Consider the following 25,439-nt stretch of genomic DNA (forward strand, 5'->3'; position numbering starts at 1 on the left):
ACGGATATAAGAGATACAATAAAGATACTAAAGCTGAAGTATAACTAGTATTATTTAATCTGACATGTATACTGTGGTACCTGAAGATCAGAATATGGGCTTTCTGTATGGAAGTGAATCTCTGAGTACCTGGAACCAAACACCTGCAGGTGTTTGTGAGGGTGCAGTTGTGCATGGAAAGTTTATCCAAAGGAAAAATGCTCAGTGGTGGTTGTGACGAGCCAAAGAGGCGCCCCCCCCAGAGCACTGAGTCCAGCGCTGGGAAACCCAAAGCCCCAGACGCCCAAAGGGACCCCAAGACCAAGGGAGGAGGAGAGATGGCCCAGAGGATCCCCCCCCCCCAGCAACCACAATGCTGAAGCCCCCAGGAACCGCGCAAACGAGCAAGTGGGCTCCGCTGGCAACCAGCAGACAGCCACCCTGAAGTGGAACCGGCCATGGGCCCCGGAGACCCATGGACCCTCGGGAGGAGCCCCGACCGGGCCCGGGGGGGTAGCCGCCAGGAAGAAGCCAGCTTAGATTATGTTTCTCACAGTGAACATGCACCTATGATGATAATTTCATCCCCTCCATGATGTCTAATTGGGAGAAGTTGGAAAATAGCAGCGTGTTCAAATACTTATTTTCTTCTCTGTATGTAAACAGATTTTTCTTACACCCAGTCTTCATGAAATCTCTCCAGTATTTTTCCTACTTTCTTAATTTGCTCTTACTGTCCGGTTTCTAATTTGTTATTTTTACGGTGGGGTGAGCATCCCCACTGTGGGACAATAGAGGATCTTTCTTTGATAGTGTTGGCGAAGAGCCGCTGGTGTGATCTGCAGAGTTCAGCTCAGGTCAGCTGAGGCTGCCGTGACGCTGCTGATGTGGGATGTTGGTCTGATGTTCCTCCTCAGCCTGCTGGGATCAATCAATCTGCATCTGATCGATAACTCAGCAAATGATCAATAACTTTATCTGCTCAATAACTGGGTATGGATCAATAAACCCCCCCGCCCCTCCCCCTTCCCTCTGGAGGATGTCACCATAGCGACAGCACTGCTCGGATGCTGCAGAGGATCTGTCTCCATGGTAACCACCACTATAGGATAGCCCCTCCCCCGCAGCTCTTATACACTCCAATGCAGTCACACAGACTTGGCCGTGATTCTCACACTGCGACCGTGCGCGGCGCCGTGCGCGCGTCTGACATGATGCCCGCCATCAGAACCGACCCCATCCCTCAGATCAAAGAGGTCCGACGGGTTCAATCTCGTTAGAACTTGGTGCCGACGCTTCACAGCGGCGATAGAAAAGCAAAGCTCTGCAGGGGTTCTAATTAAACTCCAGGTAACCATGGAAACAGGAGCCAGAGTGACGGTTCAGTGGGGTCCTGGTTCTGACCCGACCGTGTCTGAGTCTGTGGACAGTTATGGAGAGAGTGATCGAACCAGACGCTGGGTTCTCCTGTAAGGAACATGGAACCTGAACATGTTAAAGCATCAGGAGATAGAAGTCCAATTAAATCCGAAGACCCAATGAGGGAGGAGGAAAGAAGTTCTGACAGGAACCATTGAAGATCATCCTTCTTCAGTGCTGGTTTCACTGGTCTGTTTATACTGGATTTGTTTGAACTAGTTTGGCCTGTTTGTTTTGTCTTTGGGGGCTAAATATGCTATTAAAATAGTCTTATAGCAATACCAGCTAATAATTTAAGGAGAATAAATCCAAACTGTTACTCAAATGTAAATATGAACAAAGTTGATCATAAAGCTTTAATCCTCCCAGTAGGAAATGTTCATTTTACTGTAAAATTAAAGACAAAACTAATTAACAAAATCTGACGCTCCCTATGGTGATATAATTACAGTCTGCGACGTTAGCAGAGGGAAACCGCTGTTCTGTCAGACCGGCATACCTATAGTCAGACCGGCATACCTATAGTCAGACCGGCATACCTATAGTCAGACCGGCATACATATAGTCAGACCGGCATACCTATAGTCAGACCGGCATACCTATAGTCAGACCGGCATACCTATAGTCAGACCGGCATACATATAGTCAGACCGGCATACCTATAGTCAGACCGGCATACATATAGTCAGACCGGCATACCTATAGTCAGACCGGCATACATATAGTCAGACCGGCATACCTATAGTCAGACCGGCATACATATAGTCAGACCGGCATACAAATAGTCAGACCGGCATACCTATAGTCAGACCGGCATACCTGTAGTCAGACCGGCATACCTATAGTCAGACCGGCATACATATAGTCAGACCGGCATACATATAGTCAGACCGGCATACCTATAGTCAGACCGGCATACCTATAGTCAGACCGGCATACCTATAGTCAGACCGGCATACCTATAGTCAGACCGGCATACATATAGTCAGACCGGCATACCTATAGTCAGACCGGCATACCTATAGTCAGACCGGCATACCTATAGTCAGACCGGCATACCTATAGTCAGACCGGCATACATATAGTCAGACCGGCATACCTATAGTCAGACCGGCATACCTATAGTCAGACCGGCATACCTATAGTCAGACCGGCATACCTATAGTCAGACCGGCATACCTATAGTCAGACCGGCATACATATAGTCAGACCGGCATACCTATAGTCAGACCGGCATACCTATAGTCAGACCGGCATACCTATAGTCAGACCGGCATACCTATAGTCAGACCGGCATACATATAGTCAGACCGGCATACCTATAGTCAGACCGGCATACATATAGTCAGACCGGCATACCTATAGTCAGACCGGCATACCTATAGTCAGACCGGCATACCTATAGTCAGACCGGCATACATATAGTCAGACCGGCATACCTATAGTCAGACCGGCATACCTATAGTCAGACCGGCATACCTATAGTCAGACCGGCATACATATAGTCAGACCGGCATACCTATAGTCAGACCGGCATACATATAGTCAGACCGGCATACCTATAGTCAGACCGGCATACATATAGTCAGACCGGCATACCTATAGTCAGACCGGCATACATATAGTCAGACCGGCATACCTATAGTCAGACCGGCATACATATAGTCAGACCGGCATACAAATAGTCAGACCGGCATACCTATAGTCAGACCGGCATACCTGTAGTCAGACCGGCATACCTATAGTCAGACCGGCATACATATAGTCAGACCGGCATACCTATAGTCAGACCGGCATACATATAGTCAGACCGGCATACCTATAGTCAGACCGGCATACATATAGTCAGACCGGCATACATATAGTCAGACCGGCATACCTATAGTCAGACCGGCATACATATAGTCAGACCGGCATACAAATAGTCAGACCGCAATACCTATAGTCAGACCGGCATACCTATAGTCAGACCGGCATACATATAGTCAGACCGGCATACCTATAGTCAAACCGGCATACATATAGTCAGACCGGCATACCTATAGTCAGACCGGCATACCTATAGTCAGACCGGCATACCTATAGTCAAACCGGCATACATATAGTCAGACCGGCATACCTATAGTCAGACCGGCATACCTATAGTCAAACCGGCATACATATAGTCAGACCGGCATACATATAGTCAGACCGGCATACCTATAGTCAGACCGGCATACCTATAGTCAGACCGGCATACCTATAGTCAAACCGGCATACATATAGTCAGACCGGCATACCTATAGTCAGACCGGCATACCTATAGTCAGACCGGCATACCTATAGTCAGACCGGCATACAAATAGTCAGACCGGCATACCTATAGTCAGACCGGCATACCTATAGTCAGACCGGCATACAAATAGTCAGACCGGCATACATATAGTCAGACCGGCATACATATAGTCAAACCAGCATACCTATAGTCAGACCGGCATACCTATAGTCAAACCGGCATACATATAGTCAGACCGGCATACATATAGTCAGACCGGCATACCTATAGTCAGACCGGCATACATATAGTCAGACCGGCATACCTATAGTCAGACCGGCATACCTATAGTCAGACCGGCATACCTATAGTCAGACCGGCATACATATAGTCAGACCGGCATACCTATAGTCAGACCGGCATACCTATAGTCAGACCGGCATACCTATAGTCAGACCGGCATACATATAGTCAGACCGGCATACCTATAGTCAGACCGGCATACATATAGTCAGACCGGCATACCTATAGTCAGACCGGCATACATATAGTCAGACCGGCATACCTATAGTCAGACCGGCATACATATAGTCAGACTGGCATACCTATAGTCAGACCGGCATACATATAGTCAGACCGGCATACCTATAGTCAGACCGGCATACATATAGTCAGACTGGCATACCTATAGTCAGACCGGCATACATATAGTCAGACCGGCATACCTATAGTCAGACCGGCATACATATAGTCAGACCGGCATACAAATAGTCAGACCGCAATACCTATAGTCAGACCGGCATACCTATAGTCAGACCGGCATACATATAGTCAGACCGGCATACCTATAGTCAAACCGGCATACATATAGTCAGACCGGCATACCTATAGTCAGACCGGCATACCTATAGTCAGACCGGCATACCTATAGTCAAACCGGCATACATATAGTCAGACCGGCATACCTATAGTCAGACCGGCATACCTATAGTCAAACCGGCATACATATAGTCAGACCGGCATACCTATAGTCAGACCGGCATACCTATAGTCAAACCGGCATACATATAGTCAGACCGGCATACCTATAGTCAGACCGGCATACCTATAGTCAGACCGGCATACCTATAGTCAGACCGGCATACATATAGTCAGACCGGCATACCTATAGTCAGACCGGCATACCTATAGTCAGACCGGCATACCTATAGTCAGACCGGCATACCTATAGTCAAACCGGCATACATATAGTCAGACCGGCATACCTATAGTCAGACCGGCATACCTATAGTCAGACCGGCATACCTATAGTCAGACCGGCATACAAATAGTCAGACCGGCATACCTATAGTCAGACCGGCATACCTATAGTCAGACCGGCATACAAATAGTCAGACCGGCATACATATAGTCAGACCGGCATACATATAGTCAAACCAGCATACCTATAGTCAGACCGGCATACCTATAGTCAAACCGGCATACATATAGTCAGACCGGCATACATATAGTCAGACCGGCATACCTATAGTCAGACCGGCATACATATAGTCAGACCGGCATACATATAGTCAGACCGGCATACCTATAGTCAGACCGGCATACCTATAGTCAGACCGGCATACATATAGTCAGACCGGCATACAAATAGTCAGACCGGCATACCTATAGTCAGACCGGCATACCTATAGTCAAACCGGCATACCTATAGTCAGACCGGCATACCTATAGTCAGACCGGCATACATATAGTCAGACCGGCATACATATAGTCAGACCGGCATACCTATAGTCAAACCGGCATACATATAGTCAGACCGGCATACCTATAGTCAAACCGGCATACCTATAGTCAGACCGGCATACCTATAGTCAGACCGGCATACCTATAGTCAAACCGGCATACATATAGTCAGACCGGCATACCTATAGTCAGACCGGCATACCTATAGTCAGACCGGCATACCTATAGTCAAACCGGCATACATATAGTCAGACCGGCATACCTATAGTCAGACCGGCATACCTATAGTCAAACCGGCATACATATAGTCAGACCGGCATACCTATAGTCAGACCGGCATACCTATAGTCAAACCGGCATACATATAGTCAGACCGGCATACCTATAGTCAGACCGGCATACCTATAGTCAGACCGGCATACCTATAGTCAACCGGCATACATATAGTCAGACCGGCATACCTATAGTCAGACCGGCATACCTATAGTCAGACCGGCATACCTATAATCAGACCGGCATACCTATAGTCAGACCGGCATACCTATAGTCAAACCGGCATACAAATAGTCAGACCGGCATACATATAGTCAGACCGGCATACCTATAGTCAGACCGGCATACCTATAGTCAGACCGGCATACATATAGTCAGACCGGCATACCTATAGTCAGACCGGCATACCTATAGTCAGACCGGCATACCTATAGTCAGACCGGCATACATATAGTCAGACCGGCATACCTATAGTCAGACCGGCATACATATAGTCAGACCGGCATACCTATAGTCAGACCGGCATACCTATAGTCAGACCGGCATACCTATAGTCAGACCGGCATACCTATATTCAGACCGGCATACATATAGTCAGACCGGCATACCTATAGTCAGACCGGCATACATATAGTCAGACCGGCATACCTATAGTCAGACCGGCATACATATAGTCAGACCGGCATACAAATAGTCAGACCGGCATACCTATAGTCAGACCGGCATACCTATAGTCAAACCGGCATACCTATAGTCAGACCGGCATACATATAGTCAGACCGGCATACATATAGTCAGACCGGCATACCTATAGTCAAACCGGCATACCTATAGTCAGACCGGCATACATATAGTCAGACCGGCATACATATAGTCAGACCGGCATACATATAGTCAGACCGGCATACATATAGTCAGACCGGCATACCTATAGTCAGAACGGCATACAAATAGTCAGACCGGCATACCTATAGTCAGACCGGCATACCTATAGTCAGACCGGCATACCTATAGTCAGACCGGCATACATATAGTCAGACCGGCATACCTATAGTCAGACCGGCATACATATAGTCAGACCGGCATACATATAGTCAGACCGGCATACCTATAGTCAGACCGGCATACCTATAGTCAGACCGGCATACATATAGTCAGACCGGCATACCTATAGTCAGACCGGCATACCTATAGTCAGACCGGCATACCTATAGTCAGACCGGCATACATATAGTCAGACCGGCATACCTATAGTCAGACCGGCATACCTATAGTCAGACCGGCATACCTATAGTCAGACCGGCATACAAACAGTCAGACCGGCATACCTATAGTCAGACCGGCATACCTATAGTCAAACCGGCATACCTATAGTCAGACCGGCATACATATAGTCAGACCGGCATACATATAGTCAGACCGGCATACATATAGTCAGACCGGCATACCTATAGTCAAACCGGCATACATATAGTCAGACCGGCATACCTATAGTCAAACCGGCATACCTATAGTCAGACCGGCATACCTATAGTCAGACCGGCATACCTATAGTCAGACCGGCATACCTATAGTCAGACCGGCATACCTATAGTCAGACCGGCATACCTATAGTCAAACCGGCATACATATAGTCAGACCGGCATACCTATAGTCAGACCGGCATACAAACAGTCAGACCGGCATACCTATAGTCAGACCGGCATACATATAGTCAGACCGGCATACATATAGTCAGACCGGCATACATATAGTCAGACCGGCATACCTATAGTCAAACCGGCATACCTATAGTCAAACCGGCATACCTATAGTCAGACCGGCATACCTATAGTCAGACCGGCATACCTATAGTCAAACCGGCATACATATAGTCAGACCGGCATAGCTATAGTCAGACCGGCATACCTATAGTCAGACCGGCATACCTATAGTCAAACCGGCATACCTATAGTCAGACCGGCATACCTATAGTCAGACCGGCATACCTATAGTCAAACCGGCATACATATAGTCAGACCGGCATACCTATAGTCAGACCGGCATACCTATAGTCAAACCGGCATACATATAGTCAGACCGGCATACCTATAGTCAGACCGGCATACCTATAGTCAGACCGGCATACCTATAGTCAAACCGGCATACATATAGTCAGACCGGCATACCTATAGTCAGACCGGCATACCTATAGTCAGACCGGCATACCTATAGTCAGACCGGCATACCTATAGTCAAACCGGCATACATATAGTCAGACCGGCATACCTATAGTCAGACCGGCATACCTATAATCAGACCGGCATACCTATAGTCAGACCGGCATACCTATAGTCAGACCGGCATACCTATAGTCAGACCGGCATACAAATAGTCAGACCGGCATACCTATAGTCAGACCGGCATACCTATAGTCAGACCGGCATACATATAGTCAGACCGGCATACATATAGTCAGACCGGCATACATATAGTCAGACCGGCATACCTATAGTCAGACCGGCATACAAATAGTCAGACCGGCATACCTATAGTCAGACCGGCATACATATAGTCAGACAGGCATACCTATAGTCAAACCGGCATACAAATAGTCAGACCGGCATACCTATAGTCAGACCGGCATACATATAGTCAGACCGGCATACATATAGTCAGACCGGCATACAAATAGTCAGACCGGCATACCTATAGTCAGACCGGCATACAAATAGTCAGACCGGCATACCTATAGTCAGACCGGCATACAAATAGTCAGACCGGCATACATATAGTCAGACCGGCATACAAATAGTCAGACCGGCATACCTATAGTCAGACCGGCATACATATAGTCAGACCGGCATACCTATAGTCAGACCGGCATACCTATAGTCAGACCGGCATACCTATAGTCAGACCGGCATACCTATAGTCAGACCGGCATACCTATAGTCAGACCGGCATACCTATAGTCAGACCGGCATACCTATAGTCAGACCGGCATACATATAGTCAGACCGGCATACCTATAGTCAGTTTTGTAGGAAAAATAGACTTTAAACTACCTTATCGGGCGTCTATCCGTTTAGTCATGTATAAACCAAACAGTTTAAGGTCAGATCGCCATACGCTTCAAAAAACACCAAAAAGTAAGTAATTAAATTGTTTTTCTGTACATAAATAAAGGAATTCACACCCGTGGAAGTAGTTTAAAGTCTATTCATACAAAACTTAAGGGATGAACTAAAGAGATAAACTAAAGGGATAAAGCGGTATGCTGATCTGACAGAACACCGGCTTCAAACCAAACCATTATCAGGGATATGGGGAGAAATCTGTTCCATAATTAATGAAAGCAAATAACACAGGAAAAAAAAAAGAAAATCAAAAACAAAATAGAATTTTGTAAAACTTCTTAATAAAAGTAAAGGTTCTGACAGTAATGTGGATGAATGCTGAATGTTTATACAGTTTGCTACTGATCAGGGAGTGTTGCTGCTCTTTGCAGCAGACTGAATCAAAATCACTATTTAACAGACGTTCTCAGATCGGTTCCTGCTTTTAAAACGGTTCTGATGATTTCATGATGAATCCAGGAGACGAATCATTTAAAGGACATTTATCAGCTCTGGATCTTCCCTCTCTTTCTGCAGCATCTATGGATGTCCGCTGGCCAAGAAGAGGAAGACTCTGGACAAGCAAACACCGGAACCGGCGGCTAAGAGGAGGCCCTTCATCAGCCCCTGCCAGGGAGAGGAAGAGGAGGAGGCAACCGGAGCCTTCGGCACTTATCAGAACGAAACTGTGGAGGTAGGACGGGAGAGAAAGGAGAGGGGAGAGGAGGAAGAGGAGGCGGCGGAGGAAGAGTTCTCTGAGGACAACGAGGATCCTGAGGAGGAAGAGGAGGAGGAGGAGGAAGAAGAAGAGGAAGGGATGCCACTGGAGAGAACAGAAATGAGAGGGGGAGATGAGCGGGAGGAGGAAGAGGAGGAGGAGGAAGAAGACGAAGAGGAGGAGGGGATGGATGAGGAGGACGGTGATGATGAGGAAGAGCCGGAGGATGAGGCAGAGGAGGAAGAGGAGGAGGAGGGGGAACGGAATCTGCTTCAAGGTGAGTTCTGGTGCCGGTTCTGGTTCTGTTCGTCTCAGTCTTTTGTGAACCATCAGAACCAGCTGCAGAGTTCTGAGGCTCTCAGACATGTCCTGTTAATCCCGCCCCCCTGGTCCATAAGCTGAAGTAAAATCATACTGAAGCGTTAAATAATTGATTTTAAGTTTGCAATAATTTATTATAGTTGAGAAATATCATACATGCCTGAGTCAAAGTTGAAGGGAAGTCAAATGTAAAATCATTCTGGCTTAAACATGTATATAAATGTTCTCTTTATGTCGTCCCAAAATTTAGAAAATTTCAATTAAAAAAAAATCCTGTCTTAAAATCTGCGTTTTCTTTCATTATCTTCTGCAGGCCAGTTAGTTCTACGTCAGCCTGAACACCTAAATTCAGCCAATCATATATCAACGGTCATCTGTCAATCAAATGTTTTCGGTCATAGCATCTTGATTCATGTGTCGCAGCTAATATACGCAACGGTTGAAACCAGAATCCTTTCCTTTCCCATTGAGTTGCGTCCCAGTGTTCACGGGGATGGACGTCTGTGTCTTCGGCAGGCGTAGAGCTAACAGAACTGGCAGCGTTGCGAGGCAAGGGCTCAAACATGTACGGCTGGAAGCCTTCTACACCAAACCAAGCTTCTGCCGCCCTGGCGTCCTCTTCCACAACATCTTCGTCCCCGCTTTCCTCCTCTAAATAAAAAATGGATGACGGAGGAGACTTATCCACGACCTCCGACACTAAACTCTCCTCCTCTTGCATGTTTCCGCTGTCCATAGCGTTCCTTGACAGCGTCGTTTCTAAGTCACCAATTTAGTGCTACTTGGTCCCAATGGAATTTCCCATTGGGAACCTGCTAGCGCTAATGCTCAACCACTATTGAGCATTTTTTCTTGTGCACTCTTACAAACTACAGGTGTTTGGTTCCAGGTACTCAGAGATTCACTTCCATACAGAAAGCCCATATTCTGATCTTCAGGTACCACAGAGTACATGTCAGATTAAATAATACTACTTATACTTCAGCAATAGTATCTAGGTGCTACTTTATTATATCTCTTATACCATGTCCGTTGGTTCTGCTGTTCTGTTTCCATCTCTTTGCAGGTGATGAAGCAGACTGAAGATGTTTTATCGTTGTCTGCCTTTTATCTCCTCTTTCTTTAATCTTTTCTCCCTTTTTCTGTTTTTTCTTTCCTGTTCTATTTACATTGCAGTGTCCACTTAATCTGTAAAACTCCCTGCATAATTATAATAAAGCTATTTTGATGCATAAATCATCGGAACACTATGGCGATAGCCGTACTGCTCCACTTGTGAAAGTAAAATCTGTTGGGCTGTTTTTGGCATCAAGACAATTATTCTTATTGCCAGAAAAGACACTGTCAATAAAAAAGTTTCGTACATGGTTGTGCGCACTAACCCCGCTGCCACCTGCACGCCCACATCCGCCATTGTTACAGGCAAAGAAAGGATATGGTAGCTCCGCCCAACGTGAATCAGATCCACTTTTCAACCGCGCAGCTAGAGCAGCATCAGTACGGTCGGTACGATCCATCAGTTGGGTGCTAAATAGGAAGATGTTTTAGGTTAGTTGAACTTTAAAACTGACACTGTCTTCAGTCAACCAACCTCATGGTTTCAAAGATTTGTGAACATAACAAACAAGTCTGTAAATGATGACAAGAAATGTTTAGACTAACTTGGACTTAAAAGTAACATATAAACATTGAATAAAAGGTTTAATCTTTAAATAAAGTCAACCTATTTGAATAAACAAAACAAGTGATGAACTCTAAAGTTGAATATGGTTTAATATTTTTACAGTATTTCTTTACAGAAGTTGATTTAGTTGACAGAAATGTTTGAGTTTCGACATAAGTTTACAGTATGACGTTTTTTTTCTGTTTTTGCCTTCATTTTCTGGATGATACGTCTCTTATTTAACAAGAAATTAGCACATGGTGTTTCTTCATTCAAGCAAAATTATTCTTGATTTTTTTTTCCCTTGATGAGTCTTTGGCTCCAATCAGAACTCAGTCCTTTTTCCTGTGGAACCTGTGGAGAATCCTGCAATGAGTGACAGTCCTGACACATTTCTTATGTCCATTGTTGGTTCCAATTTAGGACAAAGTAAAGGTGGTTCCTCATTATGGAGGAGCAGCAAAGGTTTCTGGCATCATTTCCATCCTGGCTATTTCTCTGCTTTGGTTCTGTGACAAAAAATCAGCACTCTGTCTTACTGGCCTACATCAGTAGGACTGTGTTGGTAGATTTACCCGCTCTAAGGCAATAAAGCTTATTTCTATTCTATAATCCAATGTTTTAAACCAGATGTACCTCAGTTTAAGAAACTGGTGATTAGTTTAAACAGGTGTAATAAGACTAAACCATTTTGCTTTGTGTGCCAAATACAGAGAACCAGTACAAACACAGCGGACAATCAAAGCTCAACTCAATCCAGAAGGACAACAACAACAACAGTTGCACCATTGGAAACGCCCCCCGAGAAGAATACGAGAACTACGACGAGCTGGTTGCAAAGTCGCTGCTCAATCTCGGTAAGATTGCAGAAGATGCTGCCTACCAGGCCATGACCGAATCCGAGATGAACAGCAACTCCTCCAACAGCGCTGGGGAGGATGATGAGGATGATGAGGGCAGTGAGCAGGACGATAGGCAAGGTGACCTGAGTGTAGACCTGGACAGCGATGTGGTCAGGGAGACGGTGGACTCTCTGAAGCTGCTGGCTCAAGGTCATGGCACCATGCTGCCTGAGGACGGATACTCAGAGAGCGCTTTTGTGGAGGATGGGCGGGGCCAGGGGGTCCGGGGCCAGACGGAGGGAGGTGGAGAGGAGGTGTGTCTGAGCAGTCTGGAGTGTCTGAGGAATCAATGCTTCGATTTGGCAAAAAAACTGAGTGAGTCACCACCATCGGACCGACCAATCCTGCACAGTAGCTACGTCCAACAAGCAGTGGACCAGCAGGTGATGCAGCACCTGAACAGGTGAGATTACTCTTAACTCCAAACAAGTTGGTCTGTATGTTGGTTCTGTGTTTGTTGGTAGTTGTCTTGCTTTCTTGTTTTGTTGGTTGGCTGGCTCAGGGAACTAATACAGACCTGCTGAATCCTCACTGGGCTTTCCCTCTTAGGTATGACACCTATCCACAAGGAATTCAGGAGGATTCCAGACCAGTGGAGCGCAGCTACTCTGAGATGTTGAACCTGATGAAGCTGGATGAGCAACTGAGTCCAGCATCAAGAGGCTACAGCTACAGTCAGGAGGGCGACGAGGACACCACATCTGTAGCGTCAGACCGCTCCGATGACACATTTGACATGGCCAAGGGAAACCTGTCGCTGCTAGAGAAAGCCATCGCCCTTGAATCTGAGAGAGCAAAGGTGATGAGAGATCGGATGATCTCAGAACACACAATGCCCCGTCGTGATCAGCATCATCACCGTGTCCACGGGGAGCACAGCCCCAGGCTTACTATCGCTGCAGAAGAACGCAAGTCCAGGATGCATCCGGATGGGCTGAAAAGGGCGTACTACCCTAAAGGTAGATACACATACACACTGGGAGGGGTGGGATTAACACTATGCTGAGGTCTTTTTAGACCTTTCGCTTCTGGCTAGGGTTTTGTCAGATCATTTAGTCTTTCTTTAGGTTTAGAGTCATTGCTGATAAACAACAACAAAACATGTTACAAAATACTGTAAACATTTTGACCAATTTTTTAATATGTGGAACCAAGTATAGCTCACATTTCAGAGAACCCAGTTAAGTTCTCACTGATAAGAGGGTGGAACCAAGTAGATTTACCTGTCAGAGGGTGGAACCAGGTAGATTTACCCATCAGAGGGTGGAACCCAGTAGAATTACCTGTCAGAGGGTGGAACCGGGTAGAATTACCCATCAGGGGGTGGAACCGGGTAGATTTACCCGTCAGAGGGTAGAACCAAGTAGATTTACCCGTCAGAGGGTAGAACCAGGTAGAATTACCCGTCAGAGGGTGGAACCCAGCAGAATTACCCGTCAGAGGGTGGAACCCAGCAGAATTACCCGTCAGAGGGTGGAACCAGGTACAATTACCCATCAGAGGGTGGAACCGGGTAGTATTACCCATCAGAGGGTAGAACCAGGTAGCATTACTCGTCAGAGGGTGGAACCAGGTAGAATTACTCGTCAGAGGGTAGAACCAGGTAGAATTACCCATCAGAGGGTAGAACCCAGTAGAATTACCCATCAGAGGGTGGAACCGGATAGAATTACCCGTCAGAGGGTAGAACCAGGTAGAATTACCCATCAGAGGGTGGAACCGGATAGAATTACCCGTCAGAGGGTAGAACCAGGTAGCATTACTCGTCAGAGGGTGGAACCAGGTAGAATTACTCGTCAGAGGGTAGAACCAGGTAGAATTACCCATCAGAGGGTAGAACCCAGTAGAATTACCCATCAGAGGGTGGAACCCAGTAGAATTACCCGTCAGAGGGTGGAACCCAGTAGAATTACCCGTCAGAGGGTAGAACCAGGTAGAATTACCCATCAGGGGGTGGAACCCGGTCGAATTACCTGCCAGAGGGTGAAACCAGGTAAGGGTTCCCTGTCAGAGGACATGTTTCCTGGAAAACCTTCGACACAAGGCCAGTCCAGCTCTTTAGGAAAGGCCCAGAATTGGTCAGATGATCAGAGCCAAGGTGTTTTTCTCCCTCCCATTAGACTATTCTCCTACTATTTATTCCCAGATTCCTCCAGAGGAGAGAAGAAGGAGAGCAAGTGTCCGACGCCGGGTTGTGACGGTACTGGTCATGTGACCGGTCTGTACCCCCACCACCGCAGTCTGTCTGGGTGTCCCCACAAAGACCGAGTCCCTCCTGAAAGTAGGTGCTGCAGCTTTTTATCTGCCTAAGGTGTTGTTCCTGTGGGAATGCTGGATGTTTCCTCAGAGGCAGAAATCATCTTATTGATCGAAATAAAACACTAGGATCTGCTGGGACCTTGTGTTCGGTCTACAGATCACAGTTAGAAGTGTCCATCAAGGGTTTCAAAGGACATAAAAGAAAACTGACCCAGGCACCAGGGTTCTGCAATTAGATAAACATTCAAAGGAACATTTATTGGAGAAAATAGACATTGAAGTTTAGCTTTCATTCCCAGACGGTGGCATCGTTCTTTAAGAATGAACTTCAGGAGCCGTTTAGACTTAAATCAGGCTTCCTTGTCCAAACGACATAATTTGACCGAAAGTCCAAAGTCAGATGAGTCAGAAATTTGGATCAGAGTACTATCATCTGATTGGATGCTGCCAGAAGAATCAGGAGTAATAAAATGTACCTGTAGCTCCACCCACTTGTCTTTACCTAGCCAATCAGATGACTTCTGCTTTGTGTCCATCACAAACATGAAAGCTTGTGCACGTTGTGGCCACGGCGGCTCTCTCCGGGCCGAGCTCAGAACCCGCAGTGCTCCTTGGAGATGTTCCGAGCTGTTGGGTGTTTCTGTGAAAGTTTGAAGGTTTCGGCATGCTGGTGATCCATCATCTGGCTTCTGCATGAACCATCAGTGTTTGTATTCAATGAAAACCTTCAGAGACTGCAGAACCAACCGAGGCGGAGAGCATGAAGAAAAAATCTGAAACAATCACCAGGTTCAAATCTTTTAGGAACGACAAGAAGAAATTGATTTAAATCTGGTTTAATGTGCCAGTCTATGTGAATTCAATTCTCATCATAATCTGTGAATTTTTGAGGGCAGATCGCTGTAAAAATCAAACATTTTCGTTCTGAACAATCTGTTAACTGGGAGTTTCTCCTCTACGCCTTTTTATTTAGACTCCGTCTAAAGTTTAAACATGATTCCCTTTTCATGATTCTTCCTTCACAACATGAAGGGATCCAAAGTTGCATTTTGTCCTTGATAGCTGCCTGAAATGTTCAATTCTGGAGAACAATCAGGTCCAAAAGGAATCACTTTTTTAGCACATTTACAAGGATCAGGATCTCCCCCAATGATCCGGCAGAATTTCCTCTTGAAGTTCATGAAGATATTCCAGATCAATGATTTCATCTTTGTCTGATCCTGTAGAAGCTCCATGTTTACTAGAACCAGTGAGAAATGTCCAGGTTTCTGGCTGGTGTTCCCAGATCTGGACTATCTTGTAAGGTTTCAGGTTGTGGTCCGGCCCGGTTTAAGGGAACCGCTTCCAGAAGACGTTTTGTTTTTACATTTCAGTCCGACTTTTTCAAGGAGAATTCTGAATCTTATCTTCCAGGCTAGAACCAGAGGTTTTACCAAGGGTGGTTCCGGAGAACTTCTTGGATCAGAAGTTCAGAGCCAGAAGGTTGTGGACTGGTTTGTTCTCAATCGGAGGTTCTAGAATAGGCTATTTCAGTTCTGAAATAGGTAGTTGTACATTAGATGGTTCTAGATTAGATGGTTTTGGACCACAGAGCTAATAAATTAGATGGATCTGGGTCTGTTTCAAAACTGGGTCCAAAAGGAGATAGTTTGAAAACGTGAGTTATGTATATAACTACGGTTTTATGAATCCTGGATGACAGTCAGACGTGGTGCTTAAGCAGGTCAAGACTTAAGGCCAATTTATACTCAGAAACCAGGTTGTCTGCCTTTTAGTCACAGTGAATGCAGATATGCCCCCCCACCCCTTCCACAGACACTCTGCTGCACCTCTCCGAAATTATATGTGACCGTAGACAGGAGGCCTCTGATTGGTCAAATCTCCATCCGCTCTACTCTATACGTATTTCCTGTTTGGTTCCTTACCGGCTTGTTTTGTTTGTCTTACCGCCATTGTGGAAAACGACTGGTTAAGATGGAGCAGCTAGCCTGACGTAGTCCTATTCAATTCTAGTCAGAATGAGTCTGATGCTGCTCCATAGAGCTGTGATTATGGGGCGTGTTTCGAACGAACCAGGAAGAAAAATGCCTCTGCACTCAATTGGATAGACCTATAACCAATAAGAGCAACGGAGTGCGTGACGTATGTTAAAGGGATAGTTCGGTATTTTTGACATGAATCTGTATGGCATCCCCATCACCAGTGGCATGCAATCACACTGACTTACCCCTGGCAGCGTCCTGTGAGCAGAGTTCTCGTCCAGTTTTGGTCAAGCCGAAAGTAGTCCGGCAGGTTTTTAGGAACAGCGAAATAAAACTTTTCTCTTCCCAAAACATTATGTGTTCAAAAGAGCGATATTTTTGCATCCCTCCGCCCAGCTAGGCGGAGGGAGACATGGCTGTTGTCAGGTTCTCGCTGTCTGAATGACGGCGCGCACTGATACGAACAGAGAGAAAATAGGACCAAGTGATAACGACGTGTGACTTTTTTCCACTACAATGTTTTTGGGATGCAAAAATATCGCTCTTTTGAACACATAATGTTTTGGGAAGAGAAAAGTTTTATTTCGCTGTTCCTAAAAACCTGCCGGACTACTTTCGGCTTGACCAAAACTGGACGATAACTCTGCTCACAGGACGCTGCCAGGGGTAAGTCAGTGTGATTGCATGCCACTGGTGATGGGGATGCCATACAGATTCATGTCAAAAATACCGAACTATCCCTTTAAGTGACGCATAGTTGTTGTCAACAAAAATCAAAGCGTGCAGTTGCACGCCTAGAATAAGAAGATGAGCCTTGATCGCGTTTCTCTGTTCCTCTTTTAAAATTAATTTGCTGTCGATATCTTCTAGAACAGACCTAATAGCAGAATCTACTCACCCCAACCCTCCAGCGGCAGCCATTGTTGTTGTCACCCAAGCGCGCTTTGGTGACGTGGTTGATTACGTTACTGTTGATCATCTGTCCATCATCGTATAAAGCCCGCCCTGACAATTTGATTTGCCCGCCAGATATTGTGCGAGCATACTCGCGCTACTATTGAGCAATGCCAGACCGAACTTCCCGACCTCAAACGTTGTGGGCGGGACTAAGTTCTGAATGGCACCCAGGCTACCCTTGCCCCCACTTCCTCACCGCCTCGGCCGTATCTAGACCCACAGCTAGTTCCTGATTGGCCCTCTGGCGTTGTGGCGTGGAATAACATTGCGCAGACCACGCTTAAATATTGGGCATACATAAAAAAGCTGTAACGAGCTCACTGCGACACACTGCTGTGGGAGGATAAGCAGCTCTTCACTATCAACAAAGTCACATGTGACCTACCGGTGACCAAGTCTATATAACCATGTGACACCGAGAGTTCAGCCCCTACACCTTTCAGATCGAACGCTGTGACGGTCATCAGGGATTCATAGAACTGTAGTTACATACGTAACTCACATTCTATTTCATCACAACTGAGGTGCAGCTGAGCCAAAAAATTCCCCTGGGACCACTGGCAAGGTAAGCAGGGTCCACATGCAGGGTTCAGTGAGGGGAGACCAACAGGCATGGAGTTCCTTAATGTACTCCACCGAAGGTGGGACAAGAATGGAGGCTGACCCAGTTTCATGGCTGAAAGGTTTAGAGGACGATCTTTTATTTCCTGGTGGATCATCTCAATCAGTGGTCCTCCTAACTGTCAATCATTTTGTTGATATGTTTACGTAAGGCCGACCTACGTGCTCGTCCGGTTAGCCATCTTTTTCTTTCAGGTGTATGTGGTGAGCTACAGTTTCAGACAGTCATTGAAGCTCACCTTTCTCCCTGCGGTCTTTTGAAAATGGCGACAGTCGGAAGAGAAAAAGTGTTTACGAAGTGTATGAGAATAAAAAGAAAGGCCTCATAGGAGACAGATATATCCCAGAATGCTTTCCGTGGAGAGCTCTCCTCGCAAAGCATTATGGGATTTGCCGTCACAGCGACCCGCTGTCGCCATAGACTGTCGCTACCCGACAGTGTCGGCTAATAATTATCAATTGGAAACACACGTCCGTAGAACCGCTCAACACAAACCCGCATACAAGAAGATGATAAGGGACTGAACTCCTGGTGTGACAAGATTATGTGGACTTATATGTCGATCACTGGTTGGTCACATGTGACTTTGTTTGTACTAATTCTTGACAAGCGCAAGAGTGATCATTCAGATCTTGAAGCCCCGCCTGTGGCGGTCAGCAGGGATGAAAGAGAACCATTGGTTCACATTCGGCTCTGGACCTGAGAGGTCTGGAACTGATTACTGTGGATTAGATCATTGGTTCTCATGCTGCGTTCAAACTGAAGGAGTTCTGGGCGCCACAGACAGGAATTAAGCCCCGCCCTCTCACTACACACACACTTTGGTAGGTTTTTATTAGTTTATTATGTTCTCATTAAAGGGGTGATAGAATGATTCTATAGGGTATCTGGTCCTTCAGGTCTCTAATAGGGTGATAGAATGATTCTATAGGGTATCTGGTCCTTCAGGTCTCTAATAGGGTGATAGAATGATTCTATAGGGTATCTGGTCCTTCAGGTCTCTAATAGGGTGATAGAATGATTCTATAGGGTATCTGGTCCTTCAAGTCTCTAATAGGGTGATAGAATGATTCTATCGGGTATCTGGTCCTTCAGGTCTCTAATAGGGCGATAGAATGATTCTATAGGGTATCTGGTCCTTCAGGTCTCTAATAGGGTGATAGAATGATTCTATAGGGTATCTGGTCCTTCAGGTCTCTAATAGGGTGATAGAATGATTCTATAGGGTATCTGGTCCTTCAGGTCTCTAATAGGGTGTGTAACATCGGTTGGTCTGAAAATGGCATATTAGCTGTTCTATGAGCCCTAATGCAGCCTGGTTAAAAGCCCTAGAATGAAACCACAGCTTTTCTCCCTTTTATGGTTTGATCATGAATATTTAGATGAGCTGTGCTCTGATTGGTTGGTTTACGAAGAGCGAAGCGGCATCATAGCAACAAGCACTCACTCACTGAAACATCATTGATATGATGAGAGGACCAGACGTCCTCTCTTTCCTGTACATGTCCTACTTGTAGTACCTAAAAAAATGTCCATGGGGAATTTCAAAATCATCCGGGATTTTGGTCGACTTCAGTGCAGCAGAACGGAGCCGTCAGCTCCAGGGCTGGTCTGGGAACCCCGGCGGACGAGGGCAGGGAGCCAGCGGGGGACGGGGCCACTGAACACGACCCGGTGATGGTAGCGGGTCATGGCGTGACAAAAGTACAGGCCACAACCAGATAAGGCAACTTCCTAGAGTTTACGTCAATTCGGGGTTTGTTTGGATTCGCCCGTTTTGTGGTGGAAGTTTAGAATTGGCTTCTTTGTTCGCCTGCAATGCCCCATACCTGTCTATGTCTCTGAAAGGGGGGTCGTTAGGGGAAATTGTTGGCCTGGCTGAACAGGCGAGGTCTTTGGTACCCCTGTAAAGGGGTTGGCGGTCATCGCAACCTTGTTGGTCCACTCTATAGAGCCTCAAACTTAAAGCTTTTTCTGATATTTTGAATTAAAAAAGCTTCCCGGATGGGAAGTGAAAAATCTTCAAACTTGGAAACAAAGTCCAATCTTCATCAGCATTTTGCAGTTTGTGGGATTTGGATTGCAAAGAGGTTTGATGGAACTCAACCAAGAGATCTACATATCATCATTCTGTCTTGTAAACATAGACTTAGATGGTTATAGATCAACTGGTTCTAGATTTCTGCATGTCTTGAACAGACGATCCTAGTAGTTATAATATATGGGGAGTGGTGGCCTAGTGGTTAGAGCTCTGAGAAGGTTGCAAGTACCCGGTTTGACCCCACAGCCTCTGGGTCCCTGAGCAAGACCCTTAACTCCAGAGTGCTCCCCGGGCTCCACACGATGGCAGCTCAGAGAGTGAATTTCTCCATTGTGGGGCAATAAAGGGATCTACATTTACATAATGGTTTTGTACCAGTTAGCTTTGGACAAGATGGTTCTGGATCAGAAGAGGTATCTACTGGTGGTTCTTAGTAAAAATGTTCTCCCTGCTACATCTCAGGATCCGCTCACAGTTTGACTCATCAGTGTTTGTGAACATCCTGTCAGTCATGTTGGTGTGAACTGAGCATGCCCAGCAGTCAGTAAAACAACAGCCGGTAACTCTCCTGTCTGCTCCTAACCCTCGCTGTCTTTCTCACCTTCTCCTGTCTGCTGAAGTTCTTGCCATGTATGAAAATGTGTTAAAGTGTCCGACTCCGGGCTGCTCTGGACGGGGGCATGTCAATAGCAACAGGAACTCCCACCGCAGGTGAGTCTGCTTTGGTCTCACCTGAGTGATGTTTCATGAGAACGTTTCAGATCAGTCTGAGCGCTGAGGTCTTCCTCCTGCATGAACCGCCTGCGGTACCTTTAGGTTTCCTTCGGGGGTCTGCAGACCCTCCACCTCCGCCATCTTCAAACAAATCCAAATTAAGGGCGATCTCACATGATCAATGTGTTGCCTTGTTACCAGAGTAATCTTGGCAACTAGTTGGTATCCATACTGGATACTGAGGCTGGGAGCAGTGATATATTATGATTTATTTGAAGATTAACTTCTCATGTCAAAAATTCAACTGCTAGTTGTTTTAGAATGATAGAACCAGCAATTGGTTAACTAGTTCCTCAGCAGCCAGAGGGTTAACCAGCCCAAACCAACCAAAGATCTTGAAGGAATCCAAGGGACAGTGAAACCAAGTAAAGCGTGTCTAACCTACTCCTGTCGTCTCCTCCTCCTCCGTCAGTCTGTCCGGCTGTCCCATCGCAGCTGCTGAAAAGATGGCGAAGGTCCATGAAAAGACTCACCCTGCTGAAGGTGGCAGTAAGACCAATCAGATGTCAGACAGAGTCCTCAGGTACCGCCCCCAATGGACCAATGATGGATGGATGATGGATGGATGATGGATGGATGGATGGATGGATGATGGATGGATGGATGGATGGATGGATGATGGATGGATGGATGGATGGATGGATGGATGGATGGATGGATGGATGGATGGATGGATGGATGGATGGATGATGGATGGATGGATGGTTGATGGATGGATGGATGGATGGAAGGATGATGGATTGATGGATGATGGATGGATGATGGATGGATGATGGATGGATGGATGGATGGATGATGGATGGATGGATGGATGGATGGATGATGGATGGATGGATGGATGGATGGATGGATGGATGGATGGATGGATGGATGGATGGATGATGGATGGATGGATGGTTGATGGATGGATGGATGGATGGAAGGATGATGGATTGATGGATGATTGATGGATGGATGGATGGATGATGGATGGATGGATGGATGGAAGGATGATGGATTGATGGATGATTGATGGATGGATGATGGATGGATGGAAGGATGATTGATTGATGGATGGATGGATGGATGGTTGGATGGATGGATGGATAATGGAAATGGATGATGGATGGATGGATGGATGGATGATGGATGGATGGATGGATGATGGATGGATGGATGGATGATGGATGGATGGATGGATGGATGATTATTGATGGATGGATGATTGATGGATGATGGATGGATGAGGAACGCTGACCGGCGGCCATCTTCTTTCCGTTTCAGGCCGATGTGTTTCGTTAAGCAGTTGGAGATTCCTCAGTACGGCTATAAGAACAACGTTCCCACCAGCACGCCTCGATCCAATCTGACCAAGGAGCTGGAAAAATACTCCAAGACGAGCTACGACTACAGCGGCTACGACGGACAGCATGCTAGCTACGGAAAAAGAGGCCTCACGTCTAAATCCCAGCACGGACGGGACACGTCTCCTAAGGGATACGACGGTAAGAGGAACGAGGTCACGGTTCCACTTTCACCTCCGGTTCAGTTTTACTGGAAACTGTGGAACCAGTGACTAAATCCATGATGTTTACCAATATAAAACGGAAAAATGTGGGTTTACTGTCAGTTCTTGTTCTTTGAAGGGAATCCCATCATTAGGACCTGGTCTCCTGTGAACAAACATGACTTTGCGTAATGAGGTTAAAATGCTGCAGCTTCTGCGTGAGGCTGGAGAGAAAGCAGAGGGATGGAGGGGAGGAGGAGGGAGTGGGAAGCAGCAGAGATAATGGAGGTGAACTTGGCTCCTTTGGCTGGAAGCCATTAGTGAGATGCAGGGGGAGGATTTCAGAAGAGACGTCACGACTGCCTGCCGTCGTTCTGCTTCCTCCATCAGCATCACTGCAGCACGCTGATTCATCCTCAGTCAGTTATTATTCCTGGATTTTCCTTCCTTCAGACCAGTGCCTCCGTAACATCCGCCCATTGTGATGCTGACTGGCTGCTCCTGAACAGATCAGTGTTTCCTCTGACATCCTGATCTTCTCAAAGGATGAACCAGAGCAGGTGGGGGGGGAGGGGTGGACATGATAATTAACAATAAAAGCTGAAGGCAGCAGAGAGCTGCTGGACCGGAGAGGAGAGGTGGCGATTAGGAATGATTGGAGTCTGACAGACTGGGGCTCCTCTAGCAGAGCAGATGTTAGTGGGAAACACGCAGAGTTCAGCCTGGTGGCTGCTGTGATGGAGACGGACTCAAAAGGTTCTGGGTTCCATTCCCTTCATCCAGCCGCTATCCGTCTTTGTTTTAATCCCTGCAGCGAAGCGTTTCTGTAAGACATCGAGTCCAGCCAGCAGCACCACCAGCTACGCCCCCAGCAGCAGCAGCAGCCTGAGCTGTGGGGGGGGAGGCGCAGGAGGTGGAGGCGGGGGAAGCAGTGCCAGCAGCACCTGCAGCAAGAGCAGCTTTGACTACACCCACGACATGGAGGCCGCCCACATGGCTGCAACCGCCATCCTCAACCTGTCCACCAGATGCCGGGAGCTCCCCAACGCCCTGGGAGGGAAACCCCACGACATCCTGACTCAGGTAAACTCACGTCACCTGGTGATGGAGGGAGGAGCCACCTGCGTTTCTTTGAACTCCTCCTGGCCAGTAGGTGGCGCACTCACATTCCCCTGCTCTCCTTAAATACTGTCCTCAGGCAGATGCCAGGTCCTTTAATGCTAATGCTAACCAAACCAACGATCCGTCCCGGAAGCACCATCCGTCCTGTGCGTGTGCGAAAAGAATAATAAGATCCGGATCGCAAAAAAAACTACGTAATAACAGTATTAAAAATACTTATTTATATACCTAAAAAATAAAAAAATGCGAACCTACATAATATATATAGAAAATATTTACGACTTTTGTGGAAGAAATGGAAACGTTTTCCATTCTCTCCATTGTATTGCGTGACATCATCATCGGACACGCCCATAGCAGTCACAGTAACGTTCGAAAGGCTATTTAAGTGTGTTACTCCTTTTCGTTTTTAGAATATGCAATATTTACGAAAAAACAAAAATAATCAAAAGACAAAAAAGACAAAAGAATAAAAAAGGAAGAAAAACAAAGTATTGCCTACCTGGAAGCCCGGGTTTTTGTTCGCGCACGTGCAGGATGGATCGCGCTTCCAGGATGAATCGGGTAGTGACAACACACGCCAAAGGTTTAACGTTTAATTTATTTGAATGTATAAAAACTAAACAGCTTACAGTATTCACTGTGTTGTTTCTGCTTTCAGATTAAATTTTCACAAATAAATCACGTTAACCTACCATCGCTATCGGTGCAGAATCCTTTTGTGGTGAAAGCAGCATCATAACTAGAAATAAATATATACATAGTTTCAATTCAATTTAAATTCAGTTTATTTATATAGCTCCAATTCACAACCCTAACCCTAACGTTAGAGACTGAACTAACAGAGATAGAATGAAGCGGAATGATGAAAAAGGGGTCCCCATGTCCTCCAGCAGTCTAAGCCTATAGCAGCAGAACTATAGAGATAGCTTTGGACCCATCAAATTCTATAAAACAGTAATTTATCTACCACACCTTTTTTATTTTAAAGTAACATTAATACTTTTACTCTGGACCATCTTTGGATGAAACATTTTTTTTATTTGCCCGACTTCCTGTTCTATGTAAAAAAAACTCCATTAGGTTTAACATTAAAAAAGTGGGCCCAGAATCTGACCCTGTGGGACTCCATGTTATAACATAGGGCTGGGTGTTTGGGTAAATATATGAATATTTTAAGTTTTTCCTGCATCTGCTTCTTAAGAGTCCAGTTGGTGATCATGACGATAATGGGCCTATCGATGTGGCGGTTCAGCCCGGAGGTCCGGAGGACAGCGGCACGGTGTTGACGCCCCTGCAGCCCATGTCCCCTCAGCGGCAGGCTCTGCACAGCAGCCACTGCTTCCAGCTGGGCGACGCAGACTGCTGGGACCTGCCGGTGGACTATACCAAGATGAAACGTCTTGGAGAAGATCAGGAGCACAAAGAGGTACAAGGAAGGCCCCAAACAGGTCTATGGCTTTAGGAATGGTTTAGAAACAGGTCTTTGTCCCAGCTCAATATTTACAATAGCAGCCATTCAAAATGGCCCTCCCACTCAAACGGCGGTCGAATGGCAGCCAACTTCCTGCCACTGCAGTGACCCCCCTCCTGGATATTTTTTTACTCTGACTCCACCCTTTCACTGAATTACAGGGTCTGACCAGGAGATGGCGCTCCTCTTTAGATCTTAATGTCCACAAATCATGTCAGAAACAATATTTTAGTACAAAGATTAATGTCTAATAAGGAATAATAAATAAACCAAGGACCAATCGAGGACCAGCAAATGATCAGCCAAGGATCAGCCAAGGACCAGCCAAGGATCAGCCAAGGATCAGCCAAGG

General features: G+C 46.3%; 1 protein-coding gene across 5 annotated transcripts in view; it reads left to right on the top strand.

Moving 5' to 3' along the window:
* myt1la (myelin transcription factor 1-like, a) overlaps window positions 1-25,439 on the top strand; it is a 53,677-nt gene that overhangs the window by 17,795 nt on the left and 10,443 nt on the right. For all 5 annotated transcript variants that reach the window (XM_038305371.1, XM_038305370.1, XM_038305375.1 and 2 more), the window contains exons 6-14: window positions 9,304-9,761; window positions 12,182-12,773; window positions 12,920-13,329; window positions 14,517-14,651; window positions 20,852-20,942; window positions 21,418-21,528; window positions 22,269-22,489; window positions 23,306-23,574; window positions 24,818-25,042. In XM_038305371.1, the coding sequence (XP_038161299.1) occupies window positions 9,304-9,761; window positions 12,182-12,773; window positions 12,920-13,329; window positions 14,517-14,651; window positions 20,852-20,942; window positions 21,418-21,528; window positions 22,269-22,489; window positions 23,306-23,574; window positions 24,818-25,042 (2,512 nt within the window). The remainder of the gene's footprint in view (window positions 1-9,303; window positions 9,762-12,181; window positions 12,774-12,919; window positions 13,330-14,516; window positions 14,652-20,851; window positions 20,943-21,417; window positions 21,529-22,268; window positions 22,490-23,305; window positions 23,575-24,817; window positions 25,043-25,439) is intronic.

This window comes from Cyprinodon tularosa, unplaced genomic scaffold (assembly GCF_016077235.1).
Source record: "Cyprinodon tularosa strain WSP-4 unplaced genomic scaffold, ASM1607723v1 ctg557, whole genome shotgun sequence".
In the NCBI taxonomy this organism is placed as follows: Eukaryota; Metazoa; Chordata; class Actinopteri; order Cyprinodontiformes; family Cyprinodontidae; genus Cyprinodon; species Cyprinodon tularosa.